This window comes from Myotis daubentonii, chromosome 19, assembly GCF_963259705.1.
Source record: "Myotis daubentonii chromosome 19, mMyoDau2.1, whole genome shotgun sequence".
Lineage (NCBI taxonomy): Eukaryota > Metazoa > Chordata > Mammalia > Chiroptera > Vespertilionidae > Myotis > Myotis daubentonii.
Window position 1 is genome coordinate 14,886,439 of NC_081858.1, and position 26,950 is coordinate 14,913,388.

General features: G+C 61.3%; 1 protein-coding gene and 1 long non-coding RNA gene across 2 annotated transcripts; both read right to left on the reverse strand.

The window, feature by feature from the left end:
- Positions 1–873: 873 nt before the first annotated feature.
- On the reverse strand, positions 874–25,377 carry RTN4R (reticulon 4 receptor). Its single transcript, XM_059675792.1, has 2 exons — positions 24,947–25,377; positions 874–2,549 (listed from the first exon to the last, which is right to left on the reverse strand). Exons 1-2 carry the CDS (start codon positions 24,966–24,968, stop codon positions 1,150–1,152), a joined length of 1,422 nt encoding a protein of 473 aa, XP_059531775.1. The 5' UTR covers positions 24,969–25,377; the 3' UTR covers positions 874–1,149.
- LOC132221600 (uncharacterized) lies at positions 14,186–17,415 on the reverse strand. Its single transcript, XR_009450044.1, has 2 exons — positions 16,242–17,415; positions 14,186–15,307 (listed from the first exon to the last, which is right to left on the reverse strand). It is a non-coding gene; the product is annotated as an uncharacterized LOC132221600 (long non-coding RNA).
- Positions 25,378–26,950: the final 1,573 nt, after the last annotated feature.

Consider the following 26,950-nt stretch of genomic DNA (forward strand, 5'->3'; position numbering starts at 1 on the left):
TTGATTTCAATCCCTTCAATTTGATAAGCATTACCAAGTACCAATGATGGCCCAGGAGCAGGGACAATGAAGACCACAGCTTTGCGTATGTGCCAGCAAAGCCGTGGAGGCCATTTACCCGATGTGCTATTCCATACATAACCCTATACTTTGTACTTTATGAATCAATAAAAAAATTTACAATTTTTAATTATAAACCTGTGTTTTCTATCAAAATTACTTCTGGCGTGAATTTTGGGACACCCTATATATGTACAGGGCCAGGCAGACCCACCTGGGCCTGTGTCTAGGTGTGCCATGGTGAAAGGGCGGGCACCCTGGGCACATGCCTGTGCAGGTGTGACTGCAGGTAGGGTGTGTGACCAGGAGCAGTGGTGTGAGGGGGCACACAGCCCCTGCCAGGCCTCTAAAGGGAGGGACCTGGCCTCACGCCCCAGCCCTAAAGCTCACCTTCCAGGATCCTCGCGGGAACAACCCCAGCCACATGGAAACTGGGGGCAACAGGGCCAGGCTGGCTGGGGTGGAAGGCGGGGACCTCCAGGGACCCCATGCGGCAAATGTCTCCACAAAGGCAGCCACGTCCAGCTCCCATGGCTGATGTGTGGTGTGTGCTGGACACACACCTCGCCCTAAATGCCGTTATCAGCTCAGCGTGGCTGGGGGTGGGCCAAGGCACCAGGCGTCTCTAGTGGTCACCATGGCTGCTGGGCTGAGGTGGTCTGAGCGGCCCACATACCAGGCTGCACCCCTCGTGTGGATGGAAACTCCTCCGTCTTGGGGCGTCTGTGTGGCTGTGACCAGGGCAGGACTACGCTTCCAGGGCCCTCCCCATCTCTCACTGCCCGCAGCACTCCCACGCTGAGGGGCCACAGCTTAAAAAAGAGCTCTTTATTCCACATTGCCCAATATTTTTACACAAGTAAAATAAAATGCATTTTTTCTGTATATCGCGGGCCGGCGGGAGGCAGTGTTCTGGAACAAACACTGCCGCTGCTCCCTGTAAACATGATGGAGTGGAGATGGGGGGTGGGGTGGGAGGCGTCCATCAGGGAGGGCCTGGCTCCCGGTGCTGGCTGGCAGCATGGAGGGGACCCTGTATGTACACACACCTGGCTACTGAGGAAGGCCTTGCTCTCAGTCGGGGGCTGGTCAGCAGGGCCTGAGCACGGTCCACAGCACCAGCGCCAGGCCAAGGGGGGCGAGGCTGCAGGCGAGGCCGGGAAGGGCACCTGAGCCCTCTGCATCTCCAGCGCCACTGCCCCCGCTGCCCGCCTGGCCCAGCCGGCACTGGCTGCGGGTGCGGTTCTTTCGGGAACAGCCTGGCCTCCGGCGAGGCCCCACGGTGGGGGGGCCTGGTGGCTCAGAGCCCTGGGGCCGCAGTCCGGTGAGCGGGGGCTCGGCCGAGCCAGGCAGGGTCCCAAAGGGGGAGTCGTTGATGTGCCTCGGGCCAGAGGTGTTGCCTGCAGGGCTGTCACCGGGCGGCACACGTCCCTTGAGTGCATTGCCAGCCGAGGCCGGACTCCCGGCCTCCAGCACCGAGGCCTTGTCCGTGGCGTCCGGCTGGCAGCACTTGGGGAGCCCCAGCAGCTGCTCGTCAGCCAGCCCGCCAGTCCAGATAGCACGGGAGGGCCCAGCGGCCGTGGCGCAGCCTTCTAGGTCAGTGGCCGCCAGGCGCTTGAGGTCTCGACCAGCCAGGCGGCGGGGCAGGCTGCAGGGCAGCTCAGACGAGGAGCCGCGGAACTGCTGCAGCCAGGCCCAGAGCGGGCGCGCCCGGCAGTCGCACACCCAGGGGTTGTCGTTGAGCCGCAGGTACTGCAGGGCACGCAGGGGTGCCAGGGCCTCCGTGGGCAGTGCCGAGAGGTTGTTGGCGAACAGGTAGAGCGTCATGAGGCGGCCAAGGTCGCGGAAGGCGTGCGGGTGCACGCGGGCCACTCGGTTCTGGTGCAGCAGGAGACGGTCGAGGCTGTGCAGGCCGCGGAAGGCGCGCTCGGGCACGCTGGGGATGTGATTGCCATGCAGGAAGAGGTGCGTGAGGTTGCCCAGGTCTCGGAAGGCGTCATCAGGCAGCGCCTGCAGCCCGTTGTCCTGCAGGTAGAGGTACTGCAGGGCGGCCAGGCCACGGAACAGGCCGGGGCCCAGCTCCTGCAGGCCGCAGCGGTCCAGGTGCAGCGTGTGCAGGCGGCCCAGGCCGCGGAAGGTGGTGGGGTCCACGGCGCGTAGCTGCGCGTTGTCGCTGAGGTCCAGCTGCTCCAGGAGGGCCAGGCCGGCGAAGGCGGTGGCGTCGATGTGGGTCAGCGCGTTCGAGTGCAGCCACAAGATGGTGAGGTTGCGGCAGGCACGAAAAGCGGTGGCCGGCACGTGTGTGATGCGGTTGCCATGCAGGAAGATGCGCTGGCTGGCCACGGGGATGTCGGCGGGCACGGCCTGGAGGCCCTGCTGAGGGCAGCCTGTTGTCACCTTGGGCTCGTTGTAGCACACGCAGGCTCCTGGGCACGGAGCCGCCACCCGCCACACCTGCAGCCACAGCACCCAGGCCAGCAGCCGGCTCCCTGTGGGCAGAGGAGAGGGCGGTTAGCTGGCAGGGAGCCCTGTGTGGGTAGGGGTTGTGCGGGAGCCAGGCTGCCCCAGGACATGCTGTCACCCCGGGGAACTCAGGTTTCCTGCTGTACCTGTCACGTGGAACCTGCTAGGGCAGTGGTTGGCAAACTGAGGCTCGCGGGCCACATGCGGCTCTTTGGCCCCTTGAGTGTGGCTCTTCCTAAGCCTTAGGAGTCCCCTAATTAAGTTAATAACAATGTACCTACCTATATAGTTTAAGTTTAAAAAATTTGGCTCTCAAAAGAAATTTCAATCGTTGTACTGTTGATATTTGGTTCTGTTGACTAACGAGTTTGCCGACCACTGGACTAGGGGATCATACGTTCCCTGGAAGAGGCTAAGGCCTCGGAGCTGGAGGCCAGTCTTCCAACCTCGGTCAGCAATGTGCTCCACAAGCATGTGCCATCCGCTGACAGCCCTCCAGGCAACATCTGGCTGGAGGCACATCAGCGACTCCCTGTTTGGGACCCTGCCCGGCTTGGCTGAGTCCCTGCTGACGGCACTGAGTCCAAGCCACCAGGGCTCCCGGCCACCAGGGCTCCAAGCCACCAGGGCCCTCCGCCACAGGCCCTCACATGCCGCCTTGGGGTTAGCCAGGTCCTGGCTGGGGCCCCCTTGCAGGCCTCCCAAGATGGACACGCCCCTGCAGATACCATCTCGGGCTCCAGCAAACGCAGTCCCTGGGCTTTCTTGCTGTCCCTGTGGGTCCCAGCCCTGTCCCCTGCCCCACAGGCCACAGGCCAGGCTGGGGGACAGGCTCTGGCCAACACTCGAGGGCCGGACTGGCAGAGTCCTTCCGAGGAGCCCCGCGCTGAGGCTCATGCCCAGGCCTGCCAGGCAGGCAGTCCGCTGCTGGGCCTTCTTAGGCTACAAGAGGGGCAGGGCTGTGGCTCGGACTCTGTGCCCGGCCCAGGCTCCTGGAGACACTGAGGCCCAGGGCTGCCCCAATTCGGAGGAGGCCTCCCGCCACAGGGAGCTGTGCTTAATGAGGAAACGGCAGGCACCTGGCGGAGCCCCCGGCGGTCCTCCTGCAGGGGCCGGGGTTCCACCAACTGGGTCCCAGCAACCCTATCACAGGATCCGGAGGCTGGACGCCTAAGGGCAGGTGGGTCCAGGGCTCAGAAGGGCGAGCCCCCTCCAGGCAGGCTGCTCCCTCCTCGACACTCGCAGCGGCTTGGAGAGCTTCCTGCCCTGGCGTGGAACACCTGCAGTCTCCTCTCTCAGCCTCATCTGCCGCCTGATCTCCTCCCCAGGTGAGCAGCTCACTCCTTCCCAGCCCAACAATCCTTGCACAATCCCAACTGCCCTCAACCCTCCTGCCCAGACACATGCTCAGCGAGATCTACTCCAGCCCCAGGGGGCTACACCCCCATTCTTCCTCCCCCATTGAGGGGCCACACACACCTGGGGCCTCACCAGTGACCTACACTAAGCAGGAGACCCCTCCAGAGGCGATGCATCCAGCCCTGGTCTCGCCAGCTAAGCGCAGTGCCTATCATCCCGCCATCAGAGCTCCCCTCTTTGAATGCTGAAGGTCCTCTCTGCCTTCAGGAGAGAGTCTATTAAAATGTGACCCCCCCTGGGAGGGTTAGGGCTTATCAGCTAACATGTGAGTTATCAGCTAACACCTGCACTGACAGCGAACACCTTCCTTGGCAGCTAGCTAAGCACAGGATTCTGCAGACACGAGCAGGGCTGAGTGCTGGGGCTGGAGCCAGGAGGGAGGAAGGAGAGGACCATAGGCTAGCTTCCCCCACCCCGAACCATGACCTTGGGGCCGCCCACCCCTGCTGGGTCCTCTCTGCCTGGGCTGGTCCAGACGCTCATCTGAAGCTCAGAGCCTCAGCCAACTGGCATGTACAGCGGTCACAAGGGATGTGCCCTCCTGGACTCTGGTCCCCAGGTCCTCGATGCCCCCTCCCCACAGTCGGGGGACCTCCTCTGTCCCCTGTCAGCTGCTGGGGACCCGGCAGCCTCAGGATGGGGATCCAAAGAAGCAGGCCGGGCCCAGGACCCCACCCCCACCCCAAGCCCTGGGCACCCCTCCTGGCTGGCCATGGGCGGGAGGCGGAGGGGCACCCTGGCTGTTGTCTATTTGCACAGCTGACACCCCCTCCGGCTCTCCTTGCAGAGTCTCCTGGGGAAGTCAGGCCTCGTGATGCCAGCTCCCACCAGCATCTCACCTGCTGTCACGGGATGTAACTGTGCTAGGAAAACACACTTCCTGTTTCTGAGGCCTCAGTGGAAGAGCAAGACCTGGGTGGGGGGAGGGGGGTGCAGGTACTCACCGACCGGGCCAGGCTCTGCACCTCCCTCAGCACCGAGGGCAGGCCTCATCGTGACCATGCCATGCGCCAGCCGCACATGCCACAGACCAGGCCGCACGCCGACCCGCTCTGTCACCAGCCACCCGTCATGACCACGCCTGCCACATCACCTGCCCAGTGCCGTGGCTCCCAGGCCTGCAGCTATGGTTTGTGAACTTGGTTGGTGTCAAGTTTAGCTGACCTCCCCAGCATGGGGGCCAGCCGCTCTGGCCTCCAGCCCTCGCCCGTCTGGGCCCCCAGGAGACTTGAGCTTGGGGTTATATCCGCTCTAAGAATGCTCCGAGCAAGGTTCCCGGGCTTGGCTGCCCCGCCCTGGGAGTGGTTGGCAGAGCGGCCAAGTGGCCCAGCCCTGCCAGGAAGCGGGCATCAGGCACAAAGACGCGGCTCCATTCTCGCTGAGCCAATTGCTTTCCAGAAACCAACTTCTGAGGCTCAGTCCTTCCGCACAGACCCTGCTGTCAGCGCCGGAGCGGGTGGTGGGCTCTCTCCTCGCAGCAGCTACAGTAATTGGCTCCAACCCGGCCCCCCTTGGGGCCTGCCCGCTGGTCTCCATGGCAACCCCTCTGCTGAGCAAGCATAAGGGGGCATCTTTTTATGAGATAATCAAACCCAACTTTGCAGTGTGGGTTCATCTTCCCAGCAGGGGGTGGGGGATACCGGAGACCAAGCCGGGGAAATGGGAGGGCATCTCCTGACCCCACCCCAGGGGGTGGACCCAGTCACTCACCTGACCCCTCCCACACCCACGGTGGACTGCCACCCCGAGAAGGCCTCCCCATCCCATCCGTCTCCTGTCCCCCCATCCCATCTTTCCACCTGTCCCCTCAGCCTCTCCCTCCATCCTGTCCTCCGCCTTCCCCAGCCTCTGCAGCCCCCTGCGCCAGGCCTTTCTGGCCTCTAGGTCCGCCCTCTCGCTGGTCCCATCTGCCCATCAGAGGCCCCAGGCTGCACCCTGTCCCAGCTGCCCACCGGCTGCAGCCTGGTTGCCTGCCTGCCCTCAGCCTCATCTCCCATTTGTGCCAGCCTCACTGGGTCCGGGTTCTCAGTGAGCACCCAGTGCCAGTGTCCCTCCAGGCACGTGTGGTGAGAAAACAGCCCTGCTGCGCTCTGGCTCACACACACGGGAACCACGGCGCACACAGGAACCACGGCGCACACAGGAAACCAGATCACAACACGCCCCTCCAAAGCCCCTGTGGCCATCATGACCCCACACCAGGCTGCCAGGCCCCCTGAGCCACCCACAAACCCAAACCAGTCCCTCAGGCCTCCAGGCCCCCTGAGCTACGTGCAAACCCAAACCATCCCTCTCCCGCCATCCCTAAAGCCCATTCTCTTTCCTCAGGCCTCAGCGCAGCGCCCTCCGCGTGGAGCGGCTCCTGCCTTAGCCCAGGTCTGGCTCAGAAGCAGTGGGCACAGGGCATGGTTGGGGGAGGACTGGCCACTCCTGCCTGGGGCAGGGGTCAGACAGTGACCGGATTCCAGATAGGACCCCTTCTGTCAGGGTAACCAAACTGGAGCTGGAATGACAGCTGAGGAGGCCATGGATCCAAAGGCCCCAGAGCCTGGGAGGCATCAGGCCTGGGTGTGGCCCTGCAGGACACCTGAACAGTTCACCCTGGTACGGCGCCTGTTCAGCAAAGGTTCCCCTTCATGTTGGGACAGGGGGACAGGGGACCTGGAGAGGTACAGGGAGGGGAGAGGAGGGAGGTGGAAAGAGGAGGAATAGGGAGGGAAAGGGAGGGGAGCCAGGAGGGGTAGGAAAATCCAGGGACTCACCACCAGCCACAGGGCAGCAGGCAGTGGGCAGGTGGCTGCTGAGATCAGCAGCTCAGGAGTAGGATGGCCAGCCAGGGGGCTTTGGTGTGTATCCTGGCCCCCGCAACTCCAGGGCCCCCCAGCCTGGGCTGAGGTACGCAGGTGCAGCTCCCCTGAGGTCCCATGGGGATGCCTCTGCCCCCACCCAGTGAGGCTACAGAGAGAGCCCCGGGCTGGTGGCCTTGGAGTCACAGAACATTGGTTCAGTGCCCCCCGCATCCCTGCACCCCCCCCCCGCCGTTTCGATGCTTCCACACTGCAATGGGGTGGCAGAAACTCCTACCTCAGGGGCTGTTATGAAGGTCCGGCAGCTGGTATAAAAGGTGTGAGTCAGAGCTGCATAAGAATCAGTTTTCTTTTCAGTATCATGAGCCCATTTCACAGATTAGGAAACAGAGGCAGCAAGTAGTTAAGACCTAGAGAAAGTCTACAGTGGTTCTCAACCTTCTGGCCCTTTAAATACAGTTTCTCATGTTGTGACCCAACCATAAAATTATTTTTGTTGCTACTTCATAACTGTCATGTTGCTACTGCTATGAATCGTCATGTAAATATCTGATATGCAGGATGGTTTTAGGCGACCCCTGTGAAAGGGTCGTTCGACGGCCAAAGGGGTCGCGACCCACAGGTTGAGAACCGCTGAGGAAAGGTGGGCGAGTGAAGGAGCTACAGTGCGTCCATCCCAAGCCTGAAGAGTGGCCACTGTGTGACCTCAGCAGGAGTGGGGCCCGGGCTGTGAGGACGTGGACAGGTGCCAGGGCACCTGGCTCCCTCCTGTGTCATTGGTGGCTGTGAGGAGACATTTCTAGGAAGGCTCTGAGCTGTTACCTGCTCCCCCCCACCCCCCACCCCCCCGCACGGGAGGCTGGGGTCAGTAGGCTGTAGAGGGGCTGGACAGCTAGAGCACAGCCAGGACATCAGTCAACTCAGGACCCTCTCAAGCACCAGAACCACCCGTGAAGGGTCACGGCACAGACTGCAGCTACCAGGCAGAACAGGAGGCCATAGCTCAGCACACTGAGGCCAGAAATAGCTCCGGTCGGGGGTGGAGCCGGTGGTGTCCACATGCCGCAGAGGGTCAGGGCAGCGCTGTGCTCGCACTCCTGCCCTGTGCCAGCCCTCCACCAACCAATCCTCTGCCTGCCATCTGTCCCCACCTCAGTCTTCGCTCGCTTCTCACACCCGCCACCCACCTTCCGCCCGTCCTGGGGCCCGCAGGCATGTGCATGGGCAGCGTGCATGCTCATTGCACTTCCCAGGCCCTTCCCCGACTCCAGGTGCCGGGGGAGGGGGGGGAGGAGAGTGGCAGCAGCTCCAGTGGGGGGGGGGGGCAGCCCACCCTGGAAGGGGTGTGGCTGACACCCCTGCTGCCCGCTGTGCCCTTATTGATCTCAGGGCAGTGGCTGCAGGAGTGGGCCTGGTCCATATGGGCCAAGTCACTGCCATGGCAGGAGGGTGCTGGAGCCAGGGCTGGTCAGTTTCTGGCCAAGCTGTGTGCAGTGGAGGAAACTGAGGCAGAGCCTGCCAGCTGTCCCACTGAGACTCAGGCAGAGCTGGCAAGACTGGCCTCCTGAATGCACTTGGGCACAGGTGGACCCAGGGCCAGCAGGCCAGGCCCAGGCTGGGCCCATCTGTCTGCTAACTCTCCGAGAGGTCTAGCTTATTTACCCATTTTACAGTTGAGAAAACGAGTTTGGGTGGGGGAAAGCCGCTTGCTCACAGCCCCTGGCCTAGGAGCATTCCCAAGGTCATGGCGCCAGGCCCATGAGAGACCTCGCTGGGCAGTGAAGAGTTAAAGCTCCCCTACCCCCACCTTACCCATCATCCTCACCTCAAACCCAAGCTCTATTCTCCCTCAAAATTTCCAGCCAGTACCACACCTGGGAGGGCAGCCCAAGGCCCCTCTCAAGTCAAGGAAACAGATTGGCAGGGGAGGGGCCTGGCCCACCTGAGAGGTGGAGGCCGGAGGGAACGCCCAGTGACTGGGGCCTCCCCCCCTCCTTCCCTCACTCACTCACTCAACCTTCACTCACTCGGCCAAACGCACCAGGTGCTGTGCTGGGCACTGAGGCCTGAGACCAGGATGAGACCCTGACTTGTGACTGTGATCCAGGAGTAGGATGAGCGCAGGCGGTCACCCTGACCTGCAGCATGTGCCACGTGCGGGATTTAAGGTGTCGCAGAACCTTGAGCTGTCTGCAGATGTCAGAGGATGCCAGGGGAGGAGGCCTCGGGCCCACTGCCAGGGGCAGGGTCCAGGCAGACGGTCTGATGATCAGGATCCTTGGCCTGGAGACTGGGACAAGGCTGGGCTGCTGGCCTGGAAGGCTCTGGAACCTCGCCCTGTCCAGCCCACAGGTCTCCACCTGCCCACCTCCCATGGCCCGCGCTCCAGGGAGCCCCAAGCTAGGGGCTGAGGATACTAGCATCTGGGGGCTCTGCCAGCTGAAGATCCGTCCACCTCAGGGACTTGGCCAGCATCCCTTCCACGCTATCAGGCCACCAACACACACCTGCTGCTAATTACCTGGAGAGTTCTGTTTCCACAACCAGCTCATCAGTTTCTTGGCTAATTGATTCCGACAGTCATCAGAGGATTGAGACCCCAGAGAACACTAATGGTAAACCGGCCGGTGACTGACATGCCCCTGGGGGGGCGGGGGGAGGCCTCAGAAAAGGGGCACTCCTGGTGCTAGGGCCTGTGATCTGCCTTGCTACACACCTGCCCCCACTCCCAGCTGCTCGCCCTGACTCCTTCCCATCGCCAGGGCCAACAATGCTGGGTCCTGCCCTCCTCCTCCATCCACCCATCCCTCTTCTTCCCAGGACCTGGCATCTGCCACCTACACAAAGCTGGCCATCCCTGTAAGGCCCAGAGTGCACAGTCTTGTGAGGGAAAAGTGCAGGAGCACACAGTCAGGCTGCACACAGTAGGAAAGCACACCCAGAGTGCACGCTACATGAATGCACACTGAGGGTACCTATTCGGGCACATGCTATAGGAAGGCATCATTGGGGTGCATGCTGTAGGAACACACACTTGGGGTTCACGCTATAGGACCGCATACTTGGGGTGCGTGCCATAGGAGTACACAATAGGAGTGCACTCTTGGGCCTTCTGTTGCCGAGGCCTGGGTGGGTCAGGGCCCAGAGGCAGTGGACAGCAGAGGGGTTGCTGTGGCGAGGTGGGGCTAACCTGGGAGCCCCTCCCAGGAAGCAGGAGAAGGCTGGTGGAGGAGAAGACCGGAGGGCATATCCCCACATGCTCTCGAGCCCTCGGCACTTGTCAAACATCACCAACAAGGCAGGCAGGCGGCCTCTGCTCGAGCAGGATTTATTCTGCTATGAAAAGACAAGTGCAGATCTTGGGAGGCCCTTGTCGCGTTGCCCTCTGGGGTCAGCCCCTCTTGCCTCTCAGCCGTCTGAGATCAGCCCCAGTCTGGGTGGAGCGGCTGGACTGCAGCCCTACGGAGCTGTCCCAGAACAGCCGAGCTCTCACGGACACGGAGCAGGGGGCTCAGGGGCTCTGAGACTGAGCTGGGGTTTGCAAAGGTGGGAGCAGCCCCGTGGAGCCCATGGAGAAGCCCTGTGCGGACTGGTGACGTCAGGGGTGGGGTGCTTTCCAGGGAATGAGGGCTTCGAGGCAGAGAATGACCTTCACAGCCTGAGATTCTCCCATTGGAATCACCACCAGCCAAGGCCAGGCGACCACCGCGTTCAGGTGGCCACACTGCAGCCCTTGTCAGAGCCAATGGGCCCTCGAATCTTCTATCCCAGTGGTTCTCAACCCTCTGGCCCTTTAAATACAGTTCCTCATGTTGTGACCCAACCATAAAATTATTTTCGTTGCTACTTCATAACTGTAATGTTGCTACGGTTATGAATCGTCATGTAAATATCTGATATGCAGGATGGTCTTAGGCGACCCCTGTGAAAGGGTCCTTCGACCGCCAAAGGGGTCGCGGCCCACAGGTTGAGAACCGCTGTGGTATCCAGCATTTCGTGGCAAATAACGTGTTGTGGGCGGGCGGTCCCACCTGTGTGCTTCCTGTGGCTGCTTTAGAGCTGCCCAGCGGAGTGGAGAGGTCCGACACGCCGTGCAGCCCACGCAGCTGTAATTATTTAGTACTTGGCCATTTAGAGAAATAGTGTGCCCACCTGGCTTGTGATGGAAGCGTGGCGAGCGCCTGCGGAAGGTGGGGGCTGCTGCCTTCACCTTCACCACGGCCTCACGGAGTCACTCAAACCCCCACCCAACGAAAAGGAGACTGAGGGTCAGAGAAGGCCACTGTCCGGCCGAGGCCACACGGCAGGGATGGGCAGGGCCTGGCAGCATCTCATGGGGCTGGAGGGTGGTGAGGGGAGGAGGTGAACCTGAAACAGCCCGCAGGTCAAAAGAAAAACAAGTGTTTGGCTGAAGAGGCCGTGGGAGGGCTGGCCATCGAACGCGCGGAGAGGACAACTTAAAACACAGACAGAACCAGAGTGTCTGTGAGGAGAGAGGGAGGATGGCTCAGGGCACCGGGCACCAGGAGGAGGCACCGGGAGGAGGCACCAATCCCCAGACCCTGCTGGGGAGGAGGAGGGTGACGCTTCAGGGAGACGTGTCTATGGGGAGGTAGTTTTGGGGGGCAGGGGGCTCTGGGGCCACAGCCCCGCCACCCCAATCCCGCCACCCCATGATGATGCGCCCTCCTCTAGGGAGTCCGCAGCCAGGTTGCCCTGAGGGTGGCTCGCTGACCAACTAGCATTACACTGTCCACTTGGATTGGGAGGAGGGGAAGCAGCTGGTCAGTTCCCAGGACGTCAGGGGTCAGGCCCAGCTTGATGGGATCTTTCCCTTTAAGAACAAAGACGGGACGACTTGGATCAGGAAAGAAGAGAGGCACCAGGATGTGGGGTCCCCTTGTGACCGGGCTTCCCGACCCACCCTGCGGACCAGAATCTTAAAGGAAAGTGAACACTGCAGGCCCACAGTCCCCCTCACCATCACATCAGCCCCGTGCGAGGCCCTGGGGTCACAGGCAGCCAGGAGCTGACCCGGGGCCCCTAGGAATGCAGCCAGCCTCACGCGAGGACCGGGAGCTCCAGCGGTGAGTGAGTGGTGGGTGGGCCAGTGCTGGCGGCCACCAGACACCCCTGAGCAGCACAGTGGCCGGGGACACCCCATTCCAGCACCAGTGCCTTGATGCCGCAAGGGGCCTCTGGGACAAGTCTGTCTCCTGTCAGTCCTCTGTCCCAGCCCCAGCCTCACATAGCACCCACCACCGGGGGGAAGGGGAACAGGAAGGAAGAGGAGGAGGGGGAGAAATGGGATCCTTGGCCTCCCTGGGAATGGCCCCAGGTGCAGACTTCCCTCATCCCACAGCACAGTGAGGGGGTGACTGTCAACCCCACTCCTCAGACAAGGGCTCTGAGGCTCAGAGAGGTGGGGTGAGCACAGAGCACCAGTGAGGTCAGGGTCCCGGGCTCCACCCCACAGTCCCAGGAGGCCAGAGCAGGCCCTGACTCCCAGAGACCCACACAGCAGGAAGGGGCAGCTGACCGCCACCCCTGCAGTGGACCGGCATGCTCTGGGCTCCTGACCCCCACAGGGCCTTGTCCTCAGCCCAAGCCTTCTGTTCCCTGGGCTGCTGAGGTGGGCCCTGGGGTCTGAGCTTTGGGCTCCATGCACCCCCTCCCCAAGTGGCTGGGGAAGCTGCCGGCCCACACTGAGTCTGCTGCCTGCCAGTGACATGAGGATGATGATGGGCCAGCCCCCGCCTCCCTGGGGCCCCAAGATGCCTCCAGCCTGGAAACCCCACTAAGCACCCACACCTGGGGCCCAGCTCTGTGGCCGAGAGTTCTGCCTCCCCAGAGGCTGGTGTGGGCCTCTGCTAATCCGACCCGGTCAAGCCTGTCTCAGGTGAGGAGCCCAGGGAAGTGAGGCCCAGCTTCAGGGGTGGCACCCGGAGCCTTGCTGATTGTCTGCTTGTCTCAAGGCGGCTCCAGCCTGGCCTGGCGGCCCTGCTTCAGCCAGGAGAGGCGGTGTCTGGGTGGGAGGAGGGCGCAGCAGCCAGGCTGAGCTGCAAGCAGTGCCTAGAGCCACTTCCCCGCCTCCGCCAAGCTCAGCCCCAGCAGAGAGAACAGACTCGCAGACAGGCCTGGAGCTCTCCCTCATGAGAGAGTCCTGTCTGCCCTTAGCACTGTAGTCAGGTTGCTGCTGCTTCTCAGGCAACCCTGGCACACTCGGGGCTCCACCTCCCCACCCACTCACCACTCGTGCGGGAGACGTGTTCATCCCTGAGCCCCACGATGATGGGATGGGATACACGCTGAGAGGCGCAAGGAACAGGTGACGGGCTGCTCCCCTGAAGAAACACCCAGAGAAAGGGGCGCCCCTACTGGGGCTCCTGCCTGGTGGCCCAAACCCTGCCAGTCTCAGCAGAGCATCCGGTCCCTTTTAGTGCTTCCCTAGTAGGTGAGGCCAGGGAACGAGGCATTTGGAAAAGGCACCAATGGAGACAAGAGGGAAAATGGCTCTAGGACGCCGAGGCAGTTCGGAGGAACAGATACAAGTTCGGGAAATCTCATCAGTGTCCTTGTAGGGATAGAAGAGGATTTAAAACAAGAACAGGGTGCCACGAACAAGGAGCCATCGGAAAACAGGAAGAGTGCCTGGAAGTTAAAAATAGAATTGCTAAAATAAAATAAAAAATCAATAGAAGTGTTAGAAAACAAGGTCAAGGGAGTCCTACAAAAAGAAAAGTGAATGAGAAAGAGGAGGGGGAAATGATGATATTCCGAAGACAGATATACAGGTCCAACATCTGTACATGGGGAGTTTCAGAAACAGAAAATAGAAAAAAGTTACCAAAGAAATAATACCAGAAAATCTCCCGGAGCCCAAGACCTGGTCCTCCACTGGGCAAGTGCCTAGCACAACAAATGACATTCAGGCCCGAGGCACCCAGATTAAAAGCTACCTGGCACCAGGTTTCTCCACAGCACACTGGGCGCCCATCTGTTCATTGCTATGGCTTTAAAACTGCGAGGAGGAACTGTTTTCAACGTGGACTTCTGGACCAGGCCAAGGCAGCTTGAACTGATTGCTAACATTGAGGACTAATAGAATGATTCTTCACTGTGCCTTCCTTAGAGAGCTAGTGGGGGATGTGCTTTCGCTAAAATAGGACATAAACCCTGAAGGAGGAAAACACGGGGCCCAAGAAACATTGGGTGACGAAGGGAAGTCCTGGGCGCTGTGAGGGGTCCATAGATCCTTGGTCCAGGTGGGGACAGGAGGACAAAAGCCTGGGGTGAGACCTCCTTGCGGTAAAACCAGAGGCCCAATAGAATGCCTGACATGAAGAGTAAGCACATGGGAGTGGCAGATAGGACAAGAGGGAAAAAAAGACAAAGTCAACTGTAAACTCCAGGAAAAACAAAAGGCCACACAAGAGTAGCGAAGAGCATTTATTGATGTGACCTGAGCTTGGAAACACTGGTTGTGAATTAACTGAAGGTAGCAAGACAGCCGCCCTGGGGAGTGTGCTAAGGAAGAGGGAGCTGGGGAAGGAGCCGTGGCAATGTGAAGGTAACCACTGGGAACAATGAAGAAGGAGGCAACAGTGGCTGCCTTCCAGGAATGCAAACCGATTTCCAGACCAGCCTCTGAGGGCTGGGCGCAGGTTTTAACTTTGAGCGAGATATCGTTGACCACAGTGTTGTCTTTCTAAAAACGGCTGCACTGAAATCTCAGAGGTAGGGATAAATAAAAAGGAGAAAATAAAGCGTGTCTGCCGAAGGTGGAGGCGAACGTGGGTCAGAAGTAGGTGCCTCCCAGGTGCAGGAGAAAAGTGGGGCTGAGAGCTCCAGCAGGGCGTGGCCTAGTGTCTGGTACAGGGATGAGGCCCCACGCGCTCCTCTTCAGCCCCTGCTCAGCCAAGGGTGGCCGAATTCGCCTCCCCCGCTCCCCACCCCCTCTCCGCGTCCCCAGGGATGATCAGGCTCTTGGCTCCAGAAGCCTCTGAGATCCAGACATTTAAAGGGACAGCTTCCAGCCTGAAAGTCCATCTGTGTGCTTGGGCCTTCCACAGTCCTGCCGCCACTCCCCCTGACCTCTCCTCACCTCTGCCCTGCTCCCATCTCATTGATCTGAGCCCCCAGCCCCAAACTGAGGACCCTCAGGCCCAGGGGAGGGTTCTCCGTGGCCGTGGCTGAGCACAAACAAGCCTCCTTTGGCTTCTGTGAGGGTCCTAATCATGTCTCTGCAACTGAACCCAACGCACAGGCAGGGGCGACGTGAATAAGTAATTGCTCTTTTATTAACAAGTGATAAATTATTCCCATATGATGGTATGTGATAACTCTTCCTTATTTGAAATCAATTTGGGATGGAAATGGTTGGCGGCTTCTCACCATCGGGGGTGGGAGAAGAAGGCGCCGCTGCCTCCTGGAAAACAGGTCAGTGTATTTCGGCTACTTCCTGAGGCTGATGCGCCTGGCGCTCCAGGCTGCAGAAGGGGGTCGGCTGCCCTGGGGGCGGGGCCAGGCAGGATGGCCTCATTTTCTCAGCATTTGCCCTGGGGACAAGTAAGAGGTCAGTGCAGGCACCCCAGCATGGTCTCTCCCCACCCCCACACCTGCTGGCAGCTCCAGAAGAAGCCTGGACGACCCCATCACACCCAGGGCACAGATGTCAGGCTGGGGGAGGAGCCCCCAAAGCCCAAGGCCTTGCTGGGACCACCACAGGCATTGGCAGCCATGGCTGGGCCATCAGGGACTGGGGGATGCATCTGCAGGTCATATTCCATTCATTCCCCCAGGGAACCCTGAGGGCCAGAGCAGCTTGACCTTTCACCCCACAGAGGACCCAGCTGACCTCCCCTACCCCCCTGCCCCGTAGGCCATGGCTTGACTTTATTAAGCCTGAAAAGGCATTGGCCTTCCCCCCCCCCCCCGCCCCCAAATGTTCCTAATGGTTTCACAACACCCTGCCCCCATCTGCATTCCCCATTCCTTCCTCTAGCTCAATGCAGGAGGGTTCCAGGCATAAGCCCAGGGGCAGGTCAGACAGACCTGGTCCCCCGCCCAGTGTCACTGGCAGACCCAGCCTGCTCAGGGCAGTGCCGCTGGCCCAGGCCTCGGCACCTCTTCTGGTTAAAACCCTGCAACCCACTGGGCAGGCAGCCAGCTGCCTTCCTCCCAGGTCAGGCCCACAGGAAGCCAGACCTCGCCTACCCATCCCCCTTCAGCTCCTCCCCAGCTACCTCCCCCGCAACCCTAGGGCTGCAGCAGACCCATGAGGCTGGGGCACCCCGAACCCAGCCACTATACCCAGCAAAGCTCAGATACCACCAGTGACCTTGGCCTCTCAGGCCTGTCATCTGTGAAATGGGAGGTTGGGTCTGAGAACCTGACAAAATCCCCAGGGGTGGGGGAACTTCGGTGAACCACCCCAGGGTTCCAAACACCCCCACCTCCGTCCACTGCCAGGGAGCCCCCTTCACCCCACACCTTGCTGATCCATTTAACAGGTGCTGGCGCTGTCTGCTTCTATCAGTTGCTCCTAAGGGCTTCATGGGGCAGCACCACAGCTGGTGACCAGCACACAGTGGGAACTCCACAAATGCCTCTCACGTGAACGCAAGAAAAGCCCACCACTACGGGCAAGTTTCAAGGTTGTGCAGACAGCATTCCCTGGGGATGTCCAGGCCAGGAGAATCCATGGGGCACTGGGTGATTCGATTTAATGAGGTCCTGAGGTGGGATCCCGTAATGGGATGAGTCCTTCTAAGAAGAGATGCAGGAGAGCTGGTTTTCATTCTCTCCACGTGAGATCCAGCAAGAAGGTGGCTGTCTGCAAGTCAGTTAGAGAGCCCTCACCAGAACCTGACCTTGCTGCACCTGGTCTCAGATTTCCAGCCTTCTGAACTGTGAGAAATGTCTGTTGGTTAAGCCACCCTGTCCGTGGTATTTTGTTATAATAACCTGAGCTGATTAACATAACTCCTTTCTTAAAATTCTGCTGTATTTCTCCAGATTTCCTGTAATGTACACAAACCGGTAACATCGGAAGTATTTTTAGTTTGTTCTATTTGGTTGTGTGCGCTGAACTGGACGGGGCAGCCCTGCCCTGGAAAAGGTGGGTGAGGCTATCCGAGAGCAGCACGATCCCTCCCAAAAGCCCAGTGCCTGGGGTCCCTGCCCAGGGCTCTGCCTTAGTGGGGCCTCAGGCAGGTCTCCCAACCTCTAGGAACCATTCCCTCACCTGGAGGGTGGAGATAACGAGACCCACCTCCCAGGGGACAGAGAGACCACACAGCTCCCGGGAGCAGGCGCACAGTGAGTGCACAGGAAATGCCCAGCCCGCCCACCCTGCGGGAGCATCCAAAAAGTGCCTCATGTCGCCCCCAGCGGACCACGGTCCCCATCTGACTGAGGGGAGGTCAAGTCACAGCGAGAAAGGGCACGCTGGTGCCTAAGCCAGCCTTACCCAGGCCCTGGCAGCAGGAGCACTGGGCCTCGCCTTTGCTGAGGTAGCACCCTCAGGGATGCCCCCTCTGTTCTCAGACACACACCCTGAAGGGCTCTCCTCCCCAGAACCCCTCCCACACCTGTTCCCCTCCCACACCAGTCTGGCCTGAGGGGTCCTGCATGAGTGAAATGCCAGCGGTCTTGACCCCGCCTGGGCCTCAGGGCAATGTGGGGACAGTGAACACAGTGGGCCACCTGGGGCTGAAGCCCCTCCCTCCCTAATCCCCACGCCTGGGCCCCTTGGCACTGAAGAGGATGGGCATGCCTATTCAGGCTTCCTGTGATCTGGAGGTGCGGGGACAGGGCTCAGTGGGGACACTGCCACACACACACACACACACACACACACACACACACTGCCGCCACCCACCTCAGGCCACCCCAGGAGCCAGGCCAGGCTCAGGCAGCAGGTGAAGAATGGAGTCCATTAGGGCCACCATCTGTCTGGGCCATGACGGGGCCTCTCGGTGACATCCAGGAGGTATGTAGATAGAATATTTTTATGGGGAGAGTTTTTCTCTTGCCAATTTTCAAACAGGAAGCCAAACACTTGTCACACCTGTCCCCGCGTCAGCCTCTGCCTGACATAAATTGGGGCTGAGGCAGGGAGATGAAACACGGCCTGGACACGCTGGTGTGCGAAGCCACGTGTCACTCAGCCGGGAGCACACGGAGCAGCGGCCTGGCTTCCTGCTGAGGCTGGGCGGGAGCAGCCTCCAGCACATCCACTGGCCCAAGAGCCCTAGCCGCCCGACCCCCCCCCCCCCCCCGCTTTTCTCTTGGCCCCTCACCTGACCCCCGTCTCCCTCCTCCTCTAGGGCCAGCCTGGGCCCACCCAGACGCCCCAGCACCCAGCCCCATGCAGTGGACTGTCCCAGAGTCTTTGAGCTTCTGCTCCCTCCACGGTCCCCTCCCCCTCAGCCAGCAGCTCCAGCACTATATATATATATATATATATGTGTGTGTGTGTGTGTGTGTGTGTGTATATATATATATATATATATATATATATATATATATAAATTTAAAAGAGAAGGGAGAGAGATATAGACACATCAATGATGAGAATCATTGATTAGCTGCCTCCTGCTCTCTCTACTGGGGATCGAGCCTGCACCCAGGGCATGTGCCCTGACCTGGAATGGAACCGTGACCTCCTGGTTCATAGGTCAACACTCAACCACTGAGCCACTGTGGCTGGGCATCCAGCACCTCTTCAAGACCCAGGGCCAGTGTGACTTGGGGGGTCCAGTGGGGGCCCAGGCCTCAGAGTCCTCACCACCCTGCGGACCTTGTGGGCTTTGGGGTGTCTCCTTGGAACCAGGGGACCTTTAGGGTGGAAGGTGTCTGAAGAATCTAGGATTCTGCTGCCTGGCACAGGGCTGGCCTGAACATGCTGGAAAGCACTTGCCAAGAGGATGGAGGGATGAGTGACCTTCGGGGACCTGTCTGGGGCTCTCCCCAGCCACCACCCTGAGTGTGCACCCTGGCTAATCCCACCAAGGATGGGAAGGGCCCTCCCCTGGGGATGATGGTGGGGGGGGGGTTCCTTCCAGGCCACACATCAGACCCTGTCATGTGGGGAAGGCCACCGTGTGTTGGGGTAGGGGATGCTCACTGCGCCAGAGGGACAGTGACAGTCCTGTTGCCTTTTCAGTTGGCCCAGGGATCTTGGCCTTGGCTCCCAGGGAGCCCTACCAGCCCAGTCCCTGCCAGGCTAACAGGCCACGTCTCACATGGCCTCATCCCTCGGGAAGCCCCGGTAGCTGGGCAGGGGCAGGACCAGCCAGCTCTGTGCTCTCTGAGGACAAGGGCTGGGTCTGGATGTGTCCTGGGAGAGCAGGGAGGCCTCCCAGGGCAGAGGGAGGGATGTGGACAGCAGAGAGCAGGGGGGAAGGAACTTGGCAGGCTCTGGGATGAGTGGGGTGGGCACGAGGACCACTCCAGTTTCCTGGCTGGGGTGCTCTGTGGAGGCAGGTGCAGAGCTTCCTGGGTGACCTTGAGCCCCACAGCTCTCCTGGCCTTTCTCTGGAATTCTGCTTCGGGCCACATCTTTGGGGATGGGAGGTGGTTCTGGGCTGGAGGCCATACCCCAGGGGTAGGTGGCTAACCCTCCTGCTGCCCAGCCCACACCTGTCCAAGGACCAGGCAGGAGAAGGGGCCGCCCCTCCCGCAGCAGCATGAGTGCAAAGAGAACTGTAAGCACAGTTCCTCCTCCACACAGTCCTGGCTCCCTATGCCCCGGTCCTCACTTAAGTTGGATATACCTACTGTGTGCCTGGAGCTGCCACAGGCTGCCACCAGACAGCCAGCCACCCCCGCTGGTCATTACACAGCCCTTCCCCACTTCCTCCAGAGCCCGGGACCCGACATGCCTGGGATTTGGAGTGTTTTCCCACCCACGAAGGCACTGAGTCGGTCAGCAGCCCTGGATTACAAATGAGGCCTCTGGTGACCAGGAGAGGATGGGTGCTGCCCAAGGTCACACAGCAAGCTGAAACTGCACAGGCTGATCCAACAGCTGCCCAGACTTGGAGGGGAGACCGCTGGCAGGTCCCTGAGCCTGCCCCATCTGGGCCCTGGCAGCAGGCGAATAAAGGCAACACCTCAACAAGGTCACAATGGCTGGCTGGGGCAGACTGAGGACATGATGCTGGGCTCAGGCAAGCGAGGGACAATCCAGGAGGGCTCCTGGGAGGAGGTGAGTGTCCCGGAGCCCCACCTTGGCCTGAGCCCCTCGGCACTCCACCCGCTTCCTCGATGGGCCCCTTACCAGCTTCAGCCTCAGCCTGACATTTCCCGTGACATTTGCTGCGAAGAAATAGAGTCATAAACCCAAAGGTTAAATTTGCACATTGCCTCACGCTGCCAGGAGAAGCGCAGTCCCTCCACCCCCCAGGTGCGTGGCTACAGGGTTCGTGCAGGATGGCCCGCCCATTCCCAGCGCCCGAAGGTCCCTTTCCCAGTCCTTCCAGGTACCTCAGTCACCTTTTCCCAAAACAAGTTTGTGGGCACAGCAGGCCCTGAAGCGTGCTGCACAGGGGTCCCACCCTACTGGCAAACCCGAAGCCCTGAGACCCCCTCTGGTACAAGGAGCTCCGTCAGCACCACTTAACCCAGCTGTCCCAAATCTGCTTGACTACGAAACCCTTGTTCGATCCCCACCAACATGCCTTGGAACTTCAATTCCAAGCAGCAGGATCTGTGGCAGCCAGGTAGGAAGGCCGGGTGCTGACCGGAGGGCTGAGGGGCATCCCCAGGGCACCGGGTGGGCTGCCTGAACCAAGCCGGGCCAGCTCCTGACACCCCAGCCCCTCTACCCACGCTCCCCACGTCCCCATCGGCCCAGTTCTACCGGCCAGGCCCACCTGGTCTCTGCCCAGGCAGTACCTCCCCACCATTCCTCTGGCAGGCCTGCCTGCTGCCCTGCCTTTCAGATACACCTCCGAGACCTGGCTGTCCTTCCTGTGTGTGTGTGTGTGTGTGTGTGTGTGTGTGTGTGTGTGTGTGTGTGTGGTGGGGGCATGAGGCTGTGGGAGGGTGCCTGATGGCTCCTCCTCTATTCTCCCGCAGGAGGGCAGAGCTGCAGACCCACATGGAAACAGGGCTGTCAGGACAGCTGCAGGGTGAAGGCAGAGGCTACGGGAAGGGGCCAGGAGAGAGGTGGCTGGAAGTGCCAGGGCTGGAATCCTGATCAGCATGGAAGCATATTCCCTCACTCCCAGAGAAAAACGCAGAATCCGCCCTGGAAAGGTTGGGAGGGTTGGGATCCAGAGAGGGGTTATGTGACCACACCTCCGGGGACCTCATGGGGCCTCCATGTGTGGCGTGTGTCTCCCATGCCCAGCCCCACAACCACGGGCAGCATGAGAGGCCAGGGCAGGTTCATAGAAATAATGGCGCATCCTCAGGAAGGGACTCTGCACACACCACTAAACCCATGATGCACAGGAATAGTCCCAATGTGCAAAGTGTTTAAAATACAGCGACAAAAGAAGAAACTGCAGCACAAAACACCCGTATGGTGGGACCTGGCAGGCCCACGCACTCCAGGGATGGTGCCGGAAGATGCAGGGGTGTGGACAGCATGCTGTCCTCTGGCTAGGGTTCCATTTGCGGCTCTGTGACCACCTGCCCTTCAAAGAATTTAGTCCAATAAACTCAGGAGGCCCAAGGTCACATCCCTTTAACGGCCTGGCTCCTGGTAGGGTCTGACAGTCCAGGAACGAATGAATGAATGAAAAAAATGAATGCATAACTGAATGAGAGCATGTGTGGGGATCTGAATGAGCAAACAGTGTCTGGGATTGGGCTGTTGGAAGGTGCAGAAGAAGGCAGGCCACAGGGCAGGGGACACGGAGGGGTGCAGAGGATGCAGAGGCTGGGCCCTGAGAGGTCAGCTGTGGGTGGGGTGGCCAGGCAGCATCCTATGGACCTGAGGCCCCAGCCCTGGGTGGCCACAGAGGGTCAGGCAGCCATGGGGGTGACGGGGTCATTGGTCAGGGCCTACCAGGCTGGGGATGGGGCACATGAAAGATACTGACCAGGCACAGTCAAAGGCCTTCAGGATCCCCACAACAGAACCCCACACTCACTGACACACTGGTTCCCTCACACACCATTCACTCATTCAATAAACTCACTCATTCATCACGGAACACCTTCCTTGCATTGTATTCCTGACCCCTTACCAGATGCACAGACTGAGGCTCCGTGGAGACTTTCTGGCAACAGGCCTAGGAGAGCAGGGATCTCATCCCTGGGGGTGGGGGGTGGGGGGGGTGGATTCCTTCCGCTCCACCAGCCAGGACCCTCCTGGTGCTGTACCAGCTGCCAGAAATGTCTAAGCTATGAAGCCATGAATTCAAGGCCCAGGCAGGCAGCAAAGGAGGGGCCTGCGCTGCCTGTGGGTGAGCAGGAGTTTCCGGCCTGGGGCCAGCAGAGGGAAGATGCAAGGTAGTCAGAAACGGTGGGAGAGGCACAGCACAGGCCCTGGCCTGCCCTCCGCCTCCTGGGACAACAGAACTTCCAGAGCCTGGCACAGCCCACAAGCCACAAGCCCTCTTGCTTGTGCAGACCCCCTGGGCCAGGCTGTCTTCCCTGAGCCTCTCCGTTCCTCTCCTCCGGGACCACAGGGAGAGGGCCAGTCCCGATGACAGGACCCCGGCTGCCCATGACTCTTTCATAGAGAGAAACAGAGGCTCCGGGGTTCTGCAGGCTTCCTGCTAGTGAGGGGCAGCGCCAGCGTGGGAAATAATGTAGGTGGCTACCGCCCACTTCCCAGTGTCCTCTCCCTCCCTGCTCCCCTACCTGCCCATGTTCCCCTCTCCAATTCCCCTTGCCTGTCAGGGGCCTTTATTTCCCCCTCGGTAAATGGGCAGGAGGGAGGGGCCCTGTTGGCAGTGCAGGAGTTCCAGAGGACTTCCCTACATGGGAATGGCTGACTGATGGGGGTGGGATGGTGGTCTTTCGGGTATTTTGAAGGTAAGAGACCTGCGGTCAGAACTCAGTGGGAGCCTCGGCCTTAAAGTGCCCCCCAGCAACCACTGAGGGAAGCCTGATCGCTGGCCCATGTCACAAATGAGGAGACTGAGGCACGGAGTGGGGAACTGTCACACTCAAGGTCACAGCCCCCAGCGGGTGGCTGAGCCAGGACCCAAATCCAGGCCGTTGCTGTCCTGCCATCCCACACTCAGGAGCCAGGAGCCATCGCCTGTCTCGGTCCTCGAGTGGGAGCCTGCTTCTTCCGCACAGATGGAAAGACAGGCTGAGACAAAGGGGCGTGGCCAGCCTCACTGCCTGTCCCATCGTGGGACCCACCCCCACACACCTTATAAGAATGACTGGCTTGTCCCCATTCTACGGACGAGGACACTGACGGTGGCAGGGGAGCCGGCGCTGTGCCTCTGCCTCTCTGGGCCCCGGCCTGGAGTCCTCCCTCCCACAGCGAGAGGGAGTCACCAACACCCTTATCTCAGAGCCCCACACCATACCATGGAGAGACCGAGGCACAGGGGGGCCCCACACCATACCCGAGGTCAGTGACACCTCACCATGGAGAGACCGAGGCACGGGGGGCAAAGGCTTCCTCAGGTCACCCTGGGTCAGCCATGGGGAGGGCACAGACCTGCACCCCGCTGAGCTGAGCAGCAGTCACTGCTGAGCATGCCGGGGCGTCTGGCCAATTTGTCCCTGTGTTGACCTCCAGATTTGAAATGGGCCTTCCCGGCCCAGGTGGGTCCCAGCCCCCATCGGCCACCACCGCCCTGTCATGGGGGAAAAGGAGGAGTGTCCGGGAGCCCTTGCACCTCACACCCTGGGCGGGGGCACCGAACTAGCCCCCAGCACACATTCCCAAGGCCTCTGCTGCAGATTTGGGCAGAACCCGGCCACAGCCCACCCAGGCACACAGGGGCACCTACACCGGAAGGAAAAAAGGCGCATGCTGATGTGTCCACAGGCACATACGGTCATGCGTGCAGACACACATGTTCACACGCATGCCCAGTTACACATACACAAACAGGCCTGAGGGGCTGTGGAGGGGAGACTCCGGGGACAGGGGGCTGGCGGACAGAGTGGGACCAGGATCCTGTAGGCGGTTGCTCGCCTCCTCTATCTGTGAGCTCCAGCTGCCCAGAGCCTCCCCCTTAACACGTGCATGTAGGCACAGGAGTGGGTCCTGCTGGGGGGTGCCAGCATGTGCTAAGCATGGAGATCACAGCAAGCATGCTATGGACATGTGTGTGTGGCCTTGGGCATGCAGCCGGGGGCAATGATGCCGGGGTGCATCCATAGCATGTGTGCACATGCACACTGGGGCAGCCTGGCATGTGTGTGCACACGCGGTATGCAAGGGTGCAGCCCTTGTAGACACGTGCACGTGTAAGAAAACGTGTGTGCAGCCTGCGGCATTGTGGACATCAGCAGGGCAGCCCGTGGGGGTGCCAGGGGAGCACTCTTCCGGCAGAGCATGCAGTCGGGTCCCCAGCCCCCACTCTCAGGACTTCATACCAGGTAGGGGGAGGGGTCCCATGAGGGCTTCCAGGGATGAGGCACTGTGAGCCCCTCGGCCCAACCCGCAGGGGCCCTTAGGCTGCGGATATGGGGGCTTGGCTGCCTCCTCTCATGACTGGCCCCCTGGAGGGGCAGCGCAGGGCTAACCCCGCACCCCACCCCTCTGCTGTTGCCAACACCCCCATTCATGCCGCTGCGGCCTGACCCCAGAGACGGGAGAGTCCTGAGTTGAGTCCAGGGGGGCAAGGGTGGAGGCGGTTGATGCCTCCAGCCCTGCTAGGTACCACGTTTCTGCACACATGGTCATTAACCCCTTCGTGGCCGGGATGCTCCAAGGCTGGACCGCACCCTTCCTTCCAGTCGGCAGCCTCCACCCCGGCCCCGGCCTCGGCTTCAGAGGCCACCCCGAGCCGCCGCCTCTGCTTCCGCCGTCGCCTCCAACTTTCCCGGGAAGCGGCAACTTTTCCTGCTGCCGCGGGCTCCGCCCTCCCGGGGCCGGGCACCCGCGGCCCCAGTCGGCGCACCACTGCGGTGGCCCTCCCCGCCGCCGGTGACCCTGCCGCTGGCCTGGGCAGCGGGGACCTGCCGGCCCTGCAGCTCTGGGACCCCCTACTCCCCGCACCCAGCGCCCCACCCAGCGGCCGGCTCGCGCGCGGCGCAGCACTCACCTCCGCCGGGCGCCTTCTTCATCGTCGGGGTCGGGCGGGGCGCGTCGGGGACCGAAAGTCGCTTCGGGGCCGGCGCCCGTCTCCCCGCGGCCGGGTCCGCATCCAGGCGCCGCCGCTCCGGCCCGGCCCCGGCCCGGCCGCGGGACGAGGCTGGGCGCGCTCCGCTCCGCCGGTCGGATGAACTGGCGGCGCCGCGGAGCGGAGGGCGAGGGCGGCGGCGGCGGCGCGGATCCGGAGCGGATGAATGTTTTATGGGATCATGTGGTCTGACGCGCGAGGAACCCACCCGGTACCCACGCCGGCCCGGCCGGGGCGGGGCGGGGCGGGGGCGGGGCCTCGCGGCGGGCGGGGCGCTCACCTGGGCGCGGGCCGGGGCGGGGCAGGGGCGCGGGCGGCGCGGGGCTGCAGGGCGGGCGGCGCCCAGACGAGGGGCGCAAGCTGGGCCGCAGGAGGCGCACCGCACGCCCGGTGCACCGGCGCCGCGCGGCCCCAGACAAAGGCGGCGCATTTCTGAAGAGGCGGCGGCCCCTACAGGCGGCCGCGGGGATGGCGGCCTTGGCCGGAGCGGGCTTGGGGCGCGGGCCCGAGGGCGTGGCGGCCCGGGTTGGCCAGGGTGTGCGGGTCCCCAGAGTGGCCAGCCACCGCTTAGGGCTTGGTCTGGAGGCCTGAGGACGCGGGTGGGAGGAGAGGCGCCTCTGCTCGGCCCGCTCCCTTTCCCGCCTCCACTAAATTCTGGAGCCCCGCAGCCCCTCAGCCCCGCAGCCCTTTGCTGGAGTGGGATTGCTCTACTTTCCAGTTCAAAAACAGGCTCAAAGCTCCAGAGACTTCTGAAGCCCCTCACCCAGCTTTGGGCTGGGGCCTGGGTTTCCCAGCTGCCACAGGTCTGTGAGTGGGCATCAGGCACTGCGGGCTGTGGGACCGGTGTCCTTTGCCCCTCGGTAAGCACCTTGGCCAGCGCCCTCCTCGCTGGAAGCCCATTGGATGACTCCGGATGTTGGCTGTAGGCGTTGGCTGGGGTAGGTAGGTGTGGAGGCAGAGGGGGAGCCTGGCAGGGCTGGGTGACAGGCCAGTCTGCCTCCAGCAGGGCATGGCTCACTGCTCAGGCTGGAGACGTGGGGAGGGTTTGCGAAGGCACATTTACAGGGTGTGGGCAGGTGCAGGACAGCATGAGGGACAGCGTGCTCCCTGGGTGGGCAGCTAGGGCAAGCATGTGACAGCTACCAAGGAGCCAGTGGGGATGGCTTGAGAGAGGCTGCAGCCTTTAGTCAGGGGCACAGCCAGTCCTAGGGATCAAGCCCAGAGAGATCCCGTGGGAAGAGCCTGGTGGAGCCCTGCCCCTGTAATGTAGTCTACACCCCTCAGTTCCCAGGAGGCCCTGCATGGGGGCGGAGAGGACAGACCATTTGGGCCTCATTGATCTCTGTTCCCCAGGCTTTCCGGACACATGCCCCTGAGGCCCAGGAGCAGGCATGGGCTGGAGACTGCTCTCTAGGCTGATCCTTATCACTCCTTGCCGGCTCTGGGCTTCTGCCTGAATTGCCCTCCCAGACCCATTACACATGAGACACAACCTCCTAGAAGCTTGCCCACCCCTCCAATGAGGTCTGGCACTGCCTCATGCCCACCCTCTGGTCCCCAGGGCCACCCTCCACGGTAGCACGTCAGGCACTGAAGGGGGCCCTCCCAGCTGTGTGACCTCAACCCATCCCCTTGGTCTCTCCGAGCTCAGAGCAGCGTGTGGATGAAGCAGACACCAATGCCTCCTGGGAGAGGTCAGCTGGTCAATGTCCCTCATTTGTCCACCTCTCCTGTCCCCTGAGAGGACCATGCAGGGCCCTGCAGGGAGAGTTTGAGATTTTCACTCAAACTCATAGCATCCAGCTAGGACGAGGGGATCCTTTGGCTGTGGCCAGTCCTGAGCTGGCAGGGACACAGTTTGACTTCCTTGGAAGGTCGCTGCTTCCACCGGCTCCAGGAGCCTTGTTTCCATCCGGGAGAGACAGG

What these genes read in the sequence shown, in the direction of transcription:
- RTN4R (XM_059675792.1), bottom strand. Translation starts at nt 24,968, where the DNA reads ATGAAGAAGGCGCCCGGCGGAG. An exon ending in GAAGAAGGCGCCCGGCGGAG is followed by an intron (nt 2,550 to 24,946) that starts GTGAGTGCTGCG and finishes CTCTGCCCACAG; the next exon opens with GGAGCCGGCTGCTGGCCTGG.